The sequence below is a fragment of the Anastrepha obliqua genome, chromosome 5 (assembly GCF_027943255.1).
Source record: "Anastrepha obliqua isolate idAnaObli1 chromosome 5, idAnaObli1_1.0, whole genome shotgun sequence".
Classification (NCBI taxonomy): domain Eukaryota; kingdom Metazoa; phylum Arthropoda; class Insecta; order Diptera; family Tephritidae; genus Anastrepha; species Anastrepha obliqua.
Genome location: NC_072896.1, coordinates 9490900 through 9505171, shown reverse-complemented (window position 1 = coordinate 9505171; position 14272 = coordinate 9490900). Strand labels below are relative to the sequence as shown.

Genomic DNA, 14272 nt, shown 5'->3' with positions numbered 1-14272 from the left:
TGTGTCCAACTGGCGCCGGTTAGCACGAGAAAGAAACGACTGGCGCGCTTTGTTAAACTCGGCCAAAATCGCGTAAGCGGTTATCGCGCCAATTAAGAAGAAGAAGAATGCCATTGAAATTCGTGCTTTAATTGGAGTTCTTACACTAACTGCAGTTTTAAAAGACAATCACCTCGCAACTGAAGAAGTGTTTAATATGACGTACTGTGGAACACGGTATGCAGCAGCATTAAGTCGAGATAGATTCGACTATCTCATTAGACATTTCAGATTTAATGACAAGGTATTGCGCCAATCACTTCGACCAAACGACGCATTTACTCTTGTTAGAAATATATGGAATATTTTTATAAAACAGTGCCAATCCAGCTACATACATTCCTGGCTCACATACAACTATTGACGAGCAGCTTTTGGGATTTCGTGGTCGCTGTCCCTTTAAAATTTTCATTCCAAATAAACCAAGAAAGTATGGAATCAAAATACCTATGATATGCGACAGCACTACGAAATACATGTTTAATACGATATCTTATCTTGGAAAAACAACGAAAACTTGCGATCTCCCTTTGTGAGAGTACTATGTATAGCGTTTTTCAATAGGTGCGCTTCAACTTTTTTCCGATAGGGAGGGCGAACGACGCAATATTTTTTATTTTTCACTTTTCATTTGTAAACTTCATTAGTATACATTTCATCATGGAACGCTACACACTTGAGCAACGATTGCAAATCGTGCAAATGTATTACGAAAATCGACGCTTTGTGAAAAGTGTTCATCGTGCGCTCAGGCCAACTTAAGGTGTTCAGTGATGAAGCTCACTTTTGGCTCAATGGCTTTGTCAACAAGCAAAATATGCATTACTGGGCAGAAAGCAATCCACACGTGATTCATGAGGCACCGTTGCATCCCGAAAAAATCACTGTTTGGTGCGGTTTACATGCCGGCGGCATAATTGGCCCATATTTTTTCGTTGACGAGAACGATCGCCACGTTACTGTGAATGGAAATCGATACCGCGACATGATAAACGATTATTTTTGGCCGCAATTGAATGGTATGGACTTAGACGACATGTGGTTTCAACAGGACGGGGCCACAAGCCACACAGCACACGCTACAATTGATTTGTTGAAGAGTAAGTTCGATGAGCGCATTATTTCCAGAATTGGACCGGTCGAATGGCCGCCGCGCTCGTGTGATTTGACGCCTCTAGACTATTTTCTTTGGGGTTATGTGAAGTCATTGGTCTACAGTAACAAGCCGGCGACGATTTGTGAGCTCAGAGCCAATATTGAACGCGAAATTGCTGGAATTTGGGCCGATTTATGCAAAAAAGTGGTCGAAAATTGGGATCAACGATTGGACTTCGTAAAACGTTCACGCGGTGGTCATGCAAAAGAAATCGAACTTCATACTTAAATGTATATGTTCAAACTCGATAATAAAAAAAAAAAATTAGTTGGCGAAGAGTTTACTGAAAGAGCCATTCAAATTAACTCTTGTCGGCACCATAAGATCAAACAAACGTGAAATACCCGAAGATATAAAAAAATCACGAAGACGACCTGTTGGAACTTCGAAATTTTGCTATGACGGCCCATTAACACTCCTTCCATATAAACCTAAGCCATCAAAAATGGTTTACTGTCATCTAATAATGAGAAAGGTACTATTGATGATGCAACAGGAAAGCCATTATTTATTTATATATTGTATTATACCAAAATAAAGGCGGGGTAGATACATTTGATCAAATGTGTTCCGTGATGTCGTGTTCGCGAAAAACTAAGAGATGGCCGATGGCAGTTTTTTATGGCATGTTAAATATAGCATTCATTAATTCATATATCATATATTGCCATAACATAATGAGTATCAATAGAAAGCCATTGAGCCGTAAAGATTATATGAAGGCACTTTCCTCATCGTAAACAACACCATGGATGAAAAAAAGACTTGAAACTCCTTCTCTGTCAAAAACTTTGCGCAGCAGCATTCAAGTTGCCATACAAAGCTCAACTGACAGCGCTGGAAGAAGCAGTGGTGTTCCAGACGCCTATCCATATGATACCAACAGTGATCGAGAAGGCAGTGCAGATCAACAAGAACCAAAAAAAAGAAAATACTGTGGTTTCTGTCCGTCAAAAATAAGACGCATGTCTAAGAAGGTATGCATCGTATGTAAAACACCTCTGTGTGGAGAGCACCAAAATCAAGTTTGCAACACGTGCATATAAACTTGTTCGATTTTAGCTTTTTTTATTTTGAATGATTATTCGATGCATTGTTGTGCAAATGAAGTAAAAAAATTTCCATTCATTTAGATTTAAGAAATCAATTTGTGTCCTTATGTGAAGACTGCCTAATTTTTGTTACGTTTGGTAAGACAAAATGAATTTTATTATTTATTTTACGTTATGTATTATTGAAGTGAAAACTTCTTTAGAATCGTTGGGAGTGATTTGAGGAAAAGTGAAACGAAAAAAGCGACCTACTTGGCTAGGAAGCGTTATATTATATGTTGATATAAAAGTAGCGACGAACTAAATAAAAATAACTTTTATTTTTTCTTGTGATTCGAACCGAGGATTTTGGATCGGAAGCTCACATTGCTAGTCGCTCGGCTACCGCGCCATGCTGTCGTTGTTGGCCTAAAAGTTATTTAGTTACGAAGCGTTATATTATATGTTGATATAAATAATTTTTGTGAGCGTGTAATTCTCAAAAGGGTTTATTAGGTTTATTATTTAAAATGTATTGACTAGGTAGTGTGGTTATCAGCTTAACATCTGATAGATCCTCCATCGGAGGACAACAAATGTTAAACTAATTTTTGGAAATGCGCGGAGTGTTTTAGGGGCGGCTTGCTCCTTCTCTGCCACGGGTTGACCCGGTATTACATTACCGCCGGGATTTCAGCTTTGAATAAATACAAGAAAAAATATACTAATACATTTAGCTTTGGTGGGAAGAGGCATAAATTTTTATGTGAATACATGTAGACGAAAATGGAATTTTTTTTTTTTTTAAATTTACATTGTAGGACATTTCTGATTATTTATTGAAAACAGTTTTTTGGCTTTTCTATTTTTGGTTTAGATACTGAAAGTCAGTTTAAGTGAATCGGTATAAATATTTCGTACATTAATTTTTGAAGTGAAAACTTCTTTAGAATCGTTGGGAGTGATTTGGGAAAAAGTGAAACGCATTACAACATATAAACGTAGCGACGAACTAAATAACTTTTAGGCCAGCACTGACAGTATGGCGCGATAGCCGAGCGGCTAGCAATGTGAGCTTCCGATCCAAAATTCTTAGTTCGAATCACAAGAAATAAAATTTTTTTTTTTTTGAAATTTGCATTGTAGGACATTTCTGATTATTTATTGAAAACAGTTTTTTGGCTTTTCTATTTTTGGTTTAGATACTGAAAGTCAGTTTAAGTGAATCGGTATAAATATTTCGTACATTAATTTTTTTTTTGTGAGCGTGTAATTCTCAAAAGGTTTATTAGGTTTATTATTTAAAATGTATTGACTAGGTAGTGTGGTTATCAGCTTAACATCTGATAGATCCTCCATCGGAGGACAACAAATGTTAAACTAATTTTTGGAAATGGGCGGAGTGTTTTAGGGGCGGCTTGCTCCTTCTCTGCCACGGGTTGACCCGGTATTACATTACCGCCGGGATTTCAGCCTTGAATAAATACAAGAAAAAATGTACTAATACATTTAGCTTTGGTGGGAAGAGGCATAAATTTTTATATGAATACAAGTGGACGAAAATGGAAGAAATTTGTAAGTCTGTTTCTTCGGTCCGTTTGGGTATTTTTTTTTTGACAACATCGAAACCAAAGCATTTGTATCATATTTTATCTATCATAAGCCACTCGTATCATTTCGCACCCTAAATACAAAAGGGTCACAACTCAAAATTTTCCAAAACTGAGTTTTTTGCATAAATTAATTCAGAGTACACATTTCTAACTGCTGCAAATATTTCGTTCACATAACTATCTTCTTTAACTGGAAAAATACAGTTATGTCTATTTTTATGTCAAGTGTGTTGCTTTTGCACGATCAATTAAAGAGAATTATTTTTAGTTGCGTTAATGGGCTCAAGAACAGCTGATTACTTTTATTACACATAAAGAGTTTTATTTTGAGTTCTGCCTCTATAACTGTAAAAAGTGATAAATTTCGTGGTATATTATTTTGCATTGTGCCTCTTTAGTTGTGAAAAGTGAGTTCAATTAGGTTAGGGAACTTATAAAATTAAAACATTTTATCAGTTAAAAAGGCACAACTTAAGAAAATATCACTACTTAATCGAAAAAATTTCAGTTAAAGAGTCATAAATCAAAATTTTGTTTTATTTTCGCAAACATAAAATAAAATTGAGAAAAATATAGTAGAACCTTCTTCAATGTTGTATATTTTCATGATGGAACAATATTTTCTTTAAATATTACAATAATTTTTACATAAAACGTTTTTCGTCTCTCCTGAAAATCTTGGTATTTTGAGTTGTGACCCTTTTGTATTTAGGGTGCGATTTGTTGAAATTGAAAACATTGAGGATGAATAATGATAAAATGAAGAAAATAAAATATGAACTTTATAGCAATATTATAATGAACCTATAATTATCCCGCTCCTAATGCTGCTTTCGTCTTATTCTCTCTCAGTTTGTTTTACGGAAGGTTTCACTTCTATCAAGTCTAACCGTTAGACTGGTATTTTTTTATGTTTTTGTTTACTTTATTTGACTGAAAATAATTAATTGACACAAAAAGATGATACGTCATTTAGACGTATCCTTATCTTTTTAGGGGTAGACAATAGCTTTATCTTACTAGGGTTAATATCCTATTAATGTGAATACTGCGAACTTGACTAATTTATTGATACTTTAAATTCGTTTCAGTCTATTTAACACTCTGTTAAGTAATGGTTTAATAACACAGTCCCTGAATTTTAGAAAAATGTTACTCACTCGAACAAACTGTAATAAATATGAAGGCGGATAACTGCTCTAGTACAACTTTGCCAAAGGCAAAACTAGTCCAGATGGCCAAATTTGTTATTCAAGGGCTGTCGAAATTTTAAAATTTTTGCCGAGATGTTTACATTTTTTTGGCTTCATTAAACTTAGTTCAAATTAAAATAAAATTTCTTCCCTCAGACTTCTAAAGTGGAGTTCAACAACGAATTTTTTGTTGTAGATTTTATCCGCCCAACTTCAACTTAAATAAATATTTTGGGTTCACTACAGAATTAGCTATTGAGAAAGGTCCCTAGAAGGGCCAATTGGCGGGCTGAAATATGCCACGAAAATTTTAAGAGGACAATTTCACTGGGGTTCGTTGAAGAGGAAAAAGAAAGCTTAGCTCAACCTATTGTTTATATATTTATTAGATACTTCGTGAACACTTACACTTATAAGTATTAGCATGGACTTCATCGATTTGTACGGAAAGAAATATTTTCGGACCTTCTTTACTGCGTAGGATAAACGCAAACGTAATTAGCCACCAGTCGTTAACTTCTAATCCAAAGTCCATTCTTCCATTTTCCTTTTTCAACAACGGACGAATTTTGATTTTATGCCCAAGTGGGCCCCCTCGCGTGGTCAGCCATTTAGCCTATCCTACTACGTATAGTAAATTTTATATTTTTACATCAATTTTACATCAAAATTTCCTCATATCACCTCGTCCACAACCACTCACAACCGATTGGTCACAGAGACAGTCTTTTAAATCGCATCGCGAATGAGCTGGCAAAGAAAGCAACTGATCTTACATTAGTCAACTCTGCTCAGTATTCAGACAACCCGGAATCAAGTCGTCTACATCGCTTAAGTTAACTGTAGAGGGAGCACGGAGTCCACTTGTGAGATAACTAGACAGATCTGATATAGAAGGAATGAACAATTGAGACTGACCTTCTATTAGTACAGTAATTCGTATCATCACCGGGCACTACCTAATGGGAACAGATGGGTAGCGTATGAGACTTCCCTCAAATGATTTCTGTCGCAGCTGCAAGAACGACGAGGAAATGAATGTTGTTGCACACTTTCTCTGTCATTGTTCTGCTCTTGCCAAGACGTGTCATAGCTGTATAAACTTTTACTTCTTTGGATGTCTGGGAGTCTTGGAAACCAGAGAAAGCCACTATGAGTATTCTATAACCTCAATTCCTACTCTCACCTTCACGTAGGACACCCTGGTAACTTGAACAACCATAGCTGAAGTTTCCACGACAGTCGGTTCTACGTTACCGAAATGACCCGGATTTATATCCGGCCAAGGACTGTCACTCCAGCGGCATTCCCCGTATGTAAGTATGGGGAATATTTATGCTGCTACAACAACAACAACGAGGTATCCAATCCATGTGGGAAGTGTAAAGGCTAACGAGAGGGGAAGCTTCGGGGGCTACTTTGACATATACAATTTAAAGGTCTCACGAAGTTCGCAGTGTCTGCCTCGGAGCGAGCAGCTGCAAAAGGTGTCTGTTTTTCAAGTCAGATGGAGGCCACACGCTATTGAGTATTTGGTCAGCTTACCCATTTGGTGAAGCTCACCAGATCTTCTTCCACGTTTTTCGAGCTACAGATACAAAATCATGATCTGCCGGGTGGAAAATTAATCTGCCAGGTGCAGAATTTTTTTATATGGAAATAATTCTACAACTGAAACCTGAGGCCCTATGTCCTATTCCGGACAAAAGGAATTCACTATTATGTTGATATAGAGACGAAAGGTGCTACATGAACAAGGTGGGGCAAAATTAATCATCCAATTTGTTTTTGAACAAGAAAAAATTAGTTTGAGTGATGAAAAATTATTTATTTATTTATTTTATTTTGACCTTTACATACTCCATTGCTTGTCTGTTTCTTGACAAGTGTGAAATATGATTGAGGTAGGACGTCATTTACAGAGATTATAAATATTTCGATATGCTGATTGATTTTTCGCCACCCTGTATATAGCACAGGGTTTTGCTCGGTACTGATCGCCATAGTACGAATTTACTTTTAGAACACTTTAGGATCCATAATTTCTGCAAAGTGCAACACGACATTTTACATATAAGCAACTTGAAACGAGGGAAGTATAAATAGTTTTCTAATAAGAATTAAATAATATTTTTATACTCATTCTGAATTCATTATAATCTAGTCTCCCACCTCAGCACCGATTCGCATATGCTGAATTTGAGTTTCAACAAATCTTAGTTCGAAGGCTGAGTCTCAGCATCTGTTCGACACTCAAAGGGCTGTTTAGGTTGATAATATTTCTAGTGATTATGAGACATTTTTCCACAAACTTTTTACTCAGCAAACTAACGAGAGCAAACGAGCGCAGTAACTATGGAATCGTTCAGACAATTGAAGCGATTTCTTTGGCAATGAAAATGACAGCATTTGATGAGTTTGTATTGATGGTAACGAATGTTAGAAGAACGTCAATCTTCTTTAGCAAAAACAATCAAAATAATCAAACAACATTTCAGCACCTTCGCCCGCGTTTGTACGCAAGTTCAAATGGCAACTAAGCTAATCGCTACCAAATTTAATGACTTCTAAGTGCGCAATGAATTTGAAGCTTTAAAAATGAAAAAACAACAAACAAATGCAAAAATTCGTCAGCGCTACATACAAGTCATGCCATCAGAATGTTTCTCGTATTGAATCACCCGCGCTTAGTTAAGCCACAGTTGCTAGAATTTAAAGAAATTATAGACCGGTTTCTCAAAGGCAGAAGCGCGAAAGCTTGCTGTTGCTTTGGATGAAAAGCCATGATTGCATGGGCTAGTCGAAGGTGTGAAAGAGAGAAAGAAGCTGCAGAAGGGAGTGGAGGTCAAGAATGATTGTTTTCACATTGTAAATAATATTTCGGCACAAATAAACAAATGAATAAAAGAAAACAAAAAAGGCAAATATAGTTTTTTTCGGGTTTTTTCATTAGTCATAGCAATGATTTCCGGTACTCAATTGAACATTTCGATACTCATTAAGTTTATGCGCATGATAGGTAAATTCAAATAAGGCAGAGATAATAACAGAGGTGTGGGTATTTGGGTGTGAGCGTGGAATTAAAGTATTTCAGTTTATTGGTTTTATTATGAATTTTTCAGGTGAAAGATGATATTTAAAAATGAATGGCTAGTAGGTGCAATAGTTGGAGTTCGCTTATACCCGATAGGTGGCACTTTTTCTTCTTGATTGGTGCGATAACCGCTTAAGGAAATGCAAAAAAAAAATTTAATTTGAATTCTGACTACCCCTAACCCTTTAAGCGGTTTTGGCAGAGTTTAATAAAGTGCGCCAGCCGTTTCTTTCTCGTGTTAACCGGCGCCAACCAAGTGAAGCCAAACCCTTCTCCACCTGATCTTTCTAACGCAGATAAGGTATCACTACAGTCGAGATATTAGGTGAACTAAACAGTTTTGACTACTTCCAGCTAGATGACTTTAGTGAGTCATATCTCACGATGTATACTTTGGAGCGACTGGCGGTGTACAGTAAATTAAAAACGGCATTCCACTTTAATAAAAAACATATATTTTTTGGTCTTGGTGAATCCATTTTTGTATTACAGCGTTCCACAAATAGTACCATCTTCTTCAGTACCAGGTGAAAAATCATAACAGGCGCCCAAAAATATATGTGCTACTCAAGACTCCATACAGTATCGAATGATTTAAAAGATACTGTGATCTTAACTATTTCGTTCCGGTCAAACTGGCGTTGAATATGAGGCACGCTCTGCTAGTTCTTGTCGAAAATATCGATAAAATAAAGGAAATTGTGGAGTTTGCAGTGAGCACTAATTCCCTAACCAATCACTAGGGGATTAGCTTAAAAACTGATTGCCTAACGAATTGATACAACTCAAAATTTTGCACTAAGTTGGTACCAGCAATCCTTTGCTGAGATGTAACAAGGTCCGTCCATGTTTGAAGTGGACGATAACTGGCTGAAATAGCTAAAAAATATATCACAAGCGAGTCTAACAACAGGAAAAGATTGTGGCCAAATGACAGTGGGACGTGCTAAACAACGCACCAAACTAAGCTCGGATTGAGAGCCCAGTAAACATTTCATTCTCCAGACCTGATTATCATCTATCAAGCGTTTGCAAAATTTTATCGATGACATAAAAGAGTCTTGTAAAAATGAGCTGCGACGCCATGCTAATCTTTAACCTTTTACCAGAAAAACGCTTTACAACTTCTTTTCAGGGCAAAGTTGGAATAGGCATCTGATATATATATTTCAAGCATTCCCAGAACGCGACATCGCTGTATAAACTTTTCTTCTTTGGATGTCTGGCAGACTTGGAACCAGCACCCATGTACAATATTTCACCGCTTATCAGATAGCCTAAATGATTTCACCACACCGAGAATTAGAGGGGAGACTTGACGGCAAGCGAATGGTTTCCCAATGGGCTTTCACGACTAAGTGGACCGCTCTATAATCTCAAAGAGAGTGGTACTCACCGTAAGCTAAGCATTCCCACATAATCGACCGCTTTGTTTTGTAGAACCACTACCGTCTTACGTTTTCACGTGTATGGTCATATATTGCTACCAGATGCGCTACATATAAAGTCCAAAATGTTTATCTGCGACATTGGCAGTGTGTCGGTTCCTCTGGAGCAGATAAGATTTAACTCACAAAGCAATGCTTTTTATCTTCAGTTTTATGTGAGGTTAAGTTAGTTTACGGTGGTTGTCACTCTTCATGAGAATGTAGAGGGACGTACTTAGATCTGGAGGCCCATTGTGATACCACCTATTTGGGCATAAGTCTCCCTCTCTAATTTCGGGTGTGGGAAACCACTTTGTCTCTCTGATAAATCGATGAAATTTTGTGGATGGTTGCAGATTCCAAGACAACCAGACATAAAGAAGTAAGAGAGTGGAAGCGATGCTGTGTTCTGGCAAGAGTAGGACTGTGGCCGAGGAAGTGTTCAACACTCTCCACCTCCTCTTCGTTCCTGCATCTGCGGTAAAAGCCCCCCCCATACGAAATACGCTTCACAGTATTCCCACTAGAAATGCCCGGAGATGTTGCCAACCACCGTACTAATGAAAGAAAGGTCTATATTAATGAGGGGCCTAGTTCTGTGTTCACAACTTCTACGTCAGAACTTGCATGCTCCGTGGTACATCTCTGCTCACCTACGTGATGTAGACTAGTAGATGATCCAGAGATTTCTTGAGCATGGGATTCTCGCATACTACTTAGAGTTGAGAGATACAATTTCTAGAAACGCATCTGGACTCAGGATCGCTTAGACTGCTTATTTAGAATAGGTGTGATTTGAATTTCCACTTTAAAAGAAGTATTTTTTTTTTGCAACCTGAAACTTGCGCTTTATTATACTCAAATTTAAGAAGCTACACAACTGCATACCGCAAAATTTTCGAGATAGTCTAATTAAAATCCGTGGAATTGTGATGAAAAGTGTATGGCGTTTTTCTATTTTGATGATTAAATCTGTAGGAAGGCGGACAGATCCAAGTGCTCAGTCAGGAAGATCATTGTAATACACCCGGATAGATTATAGTGGACGGAACAGAGAGACAGGACAGATGCAATATAGATGGTGAGACTGAAAAATAGGTTCGAGGTCACTCTTCTGCGAATCTTTTGGATTCATTGAGGTCTTAAGAGGTCCGGAAGAGTATGAACTTTATCCATACTCCAAACATCGCACCCCCAGTAGCCTAAATCTGATACTAGAAAACGCCGAACAGCTACAGACAAAATGTCCTCATTCCTGAGTGTTCTCCTTCTCACGACAGGAATGGCATATTATGTCGCCAATCATTCCCATGGTAGCCATATGCTGACCACAGGCGTTTTGCCCTGTGATTACACCCACCAGTGCTCTCAGGTTCTTTCTACTAAGTTTTAGAAGAAAAATCGCTAAGCACCTGTTTGGTTCTTTCGCAAAGCACTTGACTACTCTGCAGGAGCCCAAGTTGGATCGATGCAGTATTGACACCTAGAAAGGGTTCAGAGCCTATTGGTATACTTGCAGAGCCTTCATTAGCCAGCTTATCAGCCAACTCATTCCCTGTAATACCACCATAGCCAGGCACCCAAATAGGACAAATTTTGTTGTGTTTTGCAAGACTGTTCAGTTTTGTCTTACATTCACCGACTAACTTCGAAGAGCAGCGAGGGTTAGCAAGGGCGTTTAGTGCAGCTTGAGTTTTTCTAATATTTGTAAAAAATTTAAAGTGTAGATTTGCTGCATGTATGGTTTTTGTAATGAAATTATTATGATGAAAAAAGAAAAATTATCAAAACTGGTCAACATATTGAAGCGCGGGGGTTTTAACACCATCAGCAATCCCCCATTGTTCGCCGCTACTGCCATATAAGAATTGCTTATTTCTTTTTTGTTTTGTAGTTACTTGCATTTTTTGTTATTTTTGTGTACAAATATTGGCATCATCAAATGATTATTTGGCCGCAAAACAATGATAACCCCGGTCTGGTCAAATCCTGACTTACATGGAAAGAGCTTATCTCATCTCTGAGGAAGCCGAATGAGTGTATGGCTGTTTCGAGCTAAATTATGTGTAGCTAAAATTGTATGTAAACAAAGTGTTTCATGAAAATCTCCAACTAGTAGGTATTTTGCGATATTTATTGCGCGAAACGAACAGTTGAATTTTGGAGCTCGAATTGAACACAACAAAAATGTGGAGTAAACACAATTTCATCAATATAATTTGGCTGCTGTTGCTGCTACAGGTATAAGAGAATGTTAAGAAAAACTATTTTAGATGTTTCAGTAAAAAAATGAATATTTTCTAGTTGGTAGCTGCACACACCGTACTTCACCGTAGAACCGAAATCGATAGCAATGGTGAAAGACATACGAAAACTTGGACAACGGAAGAGGCAGATGAAGATTTCCCCACTCTCGATGATACAGGGGACGAGGGCTACCAGACGTTCACACGAAATGGCATCACTTTGCGCATCAAGCCACAAGTCACAACGCTACGCATCGGTGGCAGAAATATCAGTCCCGAACAGTTGCTGGAGCAGGCGAAGCACGCAAAGGAACTCGAGCTGTTGGCCGTGCGTCAGCTATTGAGTACGCGCCATCCTGTGAAGCGCACGAACATTGAAAATGGACGCAAACATACGAGCACCTACACGCTGCAACCGGATGGCAGCATTCTATGCAGGAAAGTGGAAGATATCGACATGGAAGATGTCGAACGTCGATTTGAGGAAATATTGAAACAGCAGCGAGCACAGCAACATAATCCCAACAAGCTTGATGATTGGGAGTGGGCAGGGCAGGATAAACCAATAGCGGAAGCGCCAGTTAGTCCACAACAACCAGCGCAGGCAAACAAACCCAATCCCCAACCAGGCAACCCAAATACAGCCTATCAACCCACGGTGCCGCAAGGTAGACCAATTTGGCAAACACCATCTTTTGCAAAACGTCCCAAATCTGCAACAGATGATTTGTTTGATGAAGAGCCAACGTTAAGTCATTATCCAAAGCTACCAAGCACATGGGATAGCGACTCATGGGACAAAGATGATCCGTTCAATCCGGCCGAGTTACCAGCCATGGGCGGTTATGATGATAATTTCGAATTTGACTTTGACGAACCTGAAACACCTGCTGGACAAACAAGCACCTTCACCAACACGCACACAGACAATGATGGTAACATCGTGCACACCAGCTATTCAACTGGACCAAATGAGTGGAAACACAAAACCGTGACAGTTTCCAAAAACTTCCAGCCCACAGAGCAAACCACAGTGCGCACACAAACGCTGCCAAGCTTGGAAGATTTTCTCAAATCGCAATACAATCCGAGCAGAGATTCTAAACCACAATCTACACCACCCAACCTATCAACCTCAACTACACCCACAACTGTGAAAACTATCAAAATCGAGGATTTGCCACCCGTGGCTGTGCTTAATATCAATAAACCTCTAGATGAACAATTTCTCTATCCACTCCAATCCAATGGCAGCGATCAGAAGCCTATCAAAACGTTGAAAGTAGAGAATATACCACCCAGCACGGATCTTGACGATCAGCTCGTCGAACGTACCAAAGTGCGTACCTTCACAAAGACTGTGCACAGCAATCAAGCGCCATCAGTTGGCGATTTAGATCCCAACATGCGAGATGTTTTGCAGCGCGCTGGCATAAATCCCGAAGAGATTAGCAACACTAATGGACAGGCCATTACAAAGACGCGTGTGGAACCCGACGGACGCATAGTGACGACCACATATCGCGTGCGTCCGACCTACGGCGGCAATGGCTATACACCAATCGCGCCTCTTAATCCGAACTTCGACAGTCTATTTGGCGCACGCAATCCATACAACACGCCAAATGTGTTTAGTGCACCACTACCCAGTAAGCATCACAGCGCCAGTCATTTTGGTGTCGACTTTAGGCCTTTTTCAGCAGGTGCGCCAGATGAAGCCAAACGCACCACAACACCGACAGCGGTGCGAGATCGCGAGCCATTGGAACCGCAGGACGATGATGAAGAGGATACGGCCACATTGAATCCTTTGCTCATACATCCTGTGCATGCGACAGTACCCGACACAAATCGCTCGCCAATTGGGTCGTCCAACCGAGGAAATGGCAGAAATCCGATTGCTGAGTTTCTAGCCAAAATCGGCATATCAGTGGACGATTTAAGCGCTCAACATGGCGAATTCGTCAAAACTATCGTCGATGATGATGGACGCGTATTAACGGCTAGATTTGTGCTAAGTGCGCCATTGTAGAAACGAATGGTAGAGAATTAGTTTGATGTAAGTTTATATTATTTGAGTGAATAAAATATTTTATAATTTCGGAAAAAAATTAAAACTGTTTTGGTGTTTGTTTTTTGTTACCCTCTGACCTTGAATACGTACTCTGCTGCGGAGCGGAAGCTCATCACATTAATACTCGGAAAAAAGCATGAACCGTGAAGTGAGGATTAACGAGTTTTATGCCCTGAGAGTTCATTAATTTAGCAGGCCATTATATTATCTGTTTACAACAATTCCTGACATTGAAAATTATTCAGTGCACAAGCTGATTCGTGTATGTGAATACAGTATGAGAGACACAGAAGATGCTGAGCTGAGTAAGCTGAAGTGCCATAATAGAGAGTAGAAATCTGATAAGCGCGGCTCGGGTTGATTTCATAGGTCTTTAAAAGTCCGAGAGGCTATCACATT

General features: G+C 38.9%; 1 protein-coding gene and 2 pseudogenes across 1 annotated transcript; all 3 read left to right on the top strand.

Moving 5' to 3' along the window:
• Positions 1 to 2746: 2746 nt before the first annotated feature.
• On the top strand, positions 2747 to 2933 carry LOC129249597 (U2 spliceosomal RNA; annotated as a pseudogene).
• Positions 2934 to 3522: 589 nt separating this feature from the next.
• On the top strand, positions 3523 to 3709 carry LOC129249545 (U2 spliceosomal RNA; annotated as a pseudogene).
• Positions 3710 to 11686: 7977 nt separating this feature from the next.
• Positions 11687 to 13916, top strand: LOC129247854 (uncharacterized). The gene is made up of 2 exons (XM_054887209.1): positions 11687 to 11794; positions 11858 to 13916. Exons 1-2 carry the CDS (start codon positions 11741 to 11743, stop codon positions 13829 to 13831), a joined length of 2028 nt encoding a protein of 675 aa, XP_054743184.1. The 5' UTR covers positions 11687 to 11740; the 3' UTR covers positions 13832 to 13916.
• The last annotated feature ends 356 nt before the right edge of the window (positions 13917 to 14272 follow it).

Coding starts and splice junctions, on each gene's coding strand:
- LOC129247854 (XM_054887209.1), top strand. CDS start 11,741: ATGTGGAGTAAACACAATTTCATCAATATAATTTGGCTGCTGTTGCTG. Junction 11,795..11,857: donor GGCTGCTGTTGCTGCTACAG/GTATAAGAGAAT, acceptor AATATTTTCTAG/TTGGTAGCTGCACACACCGT.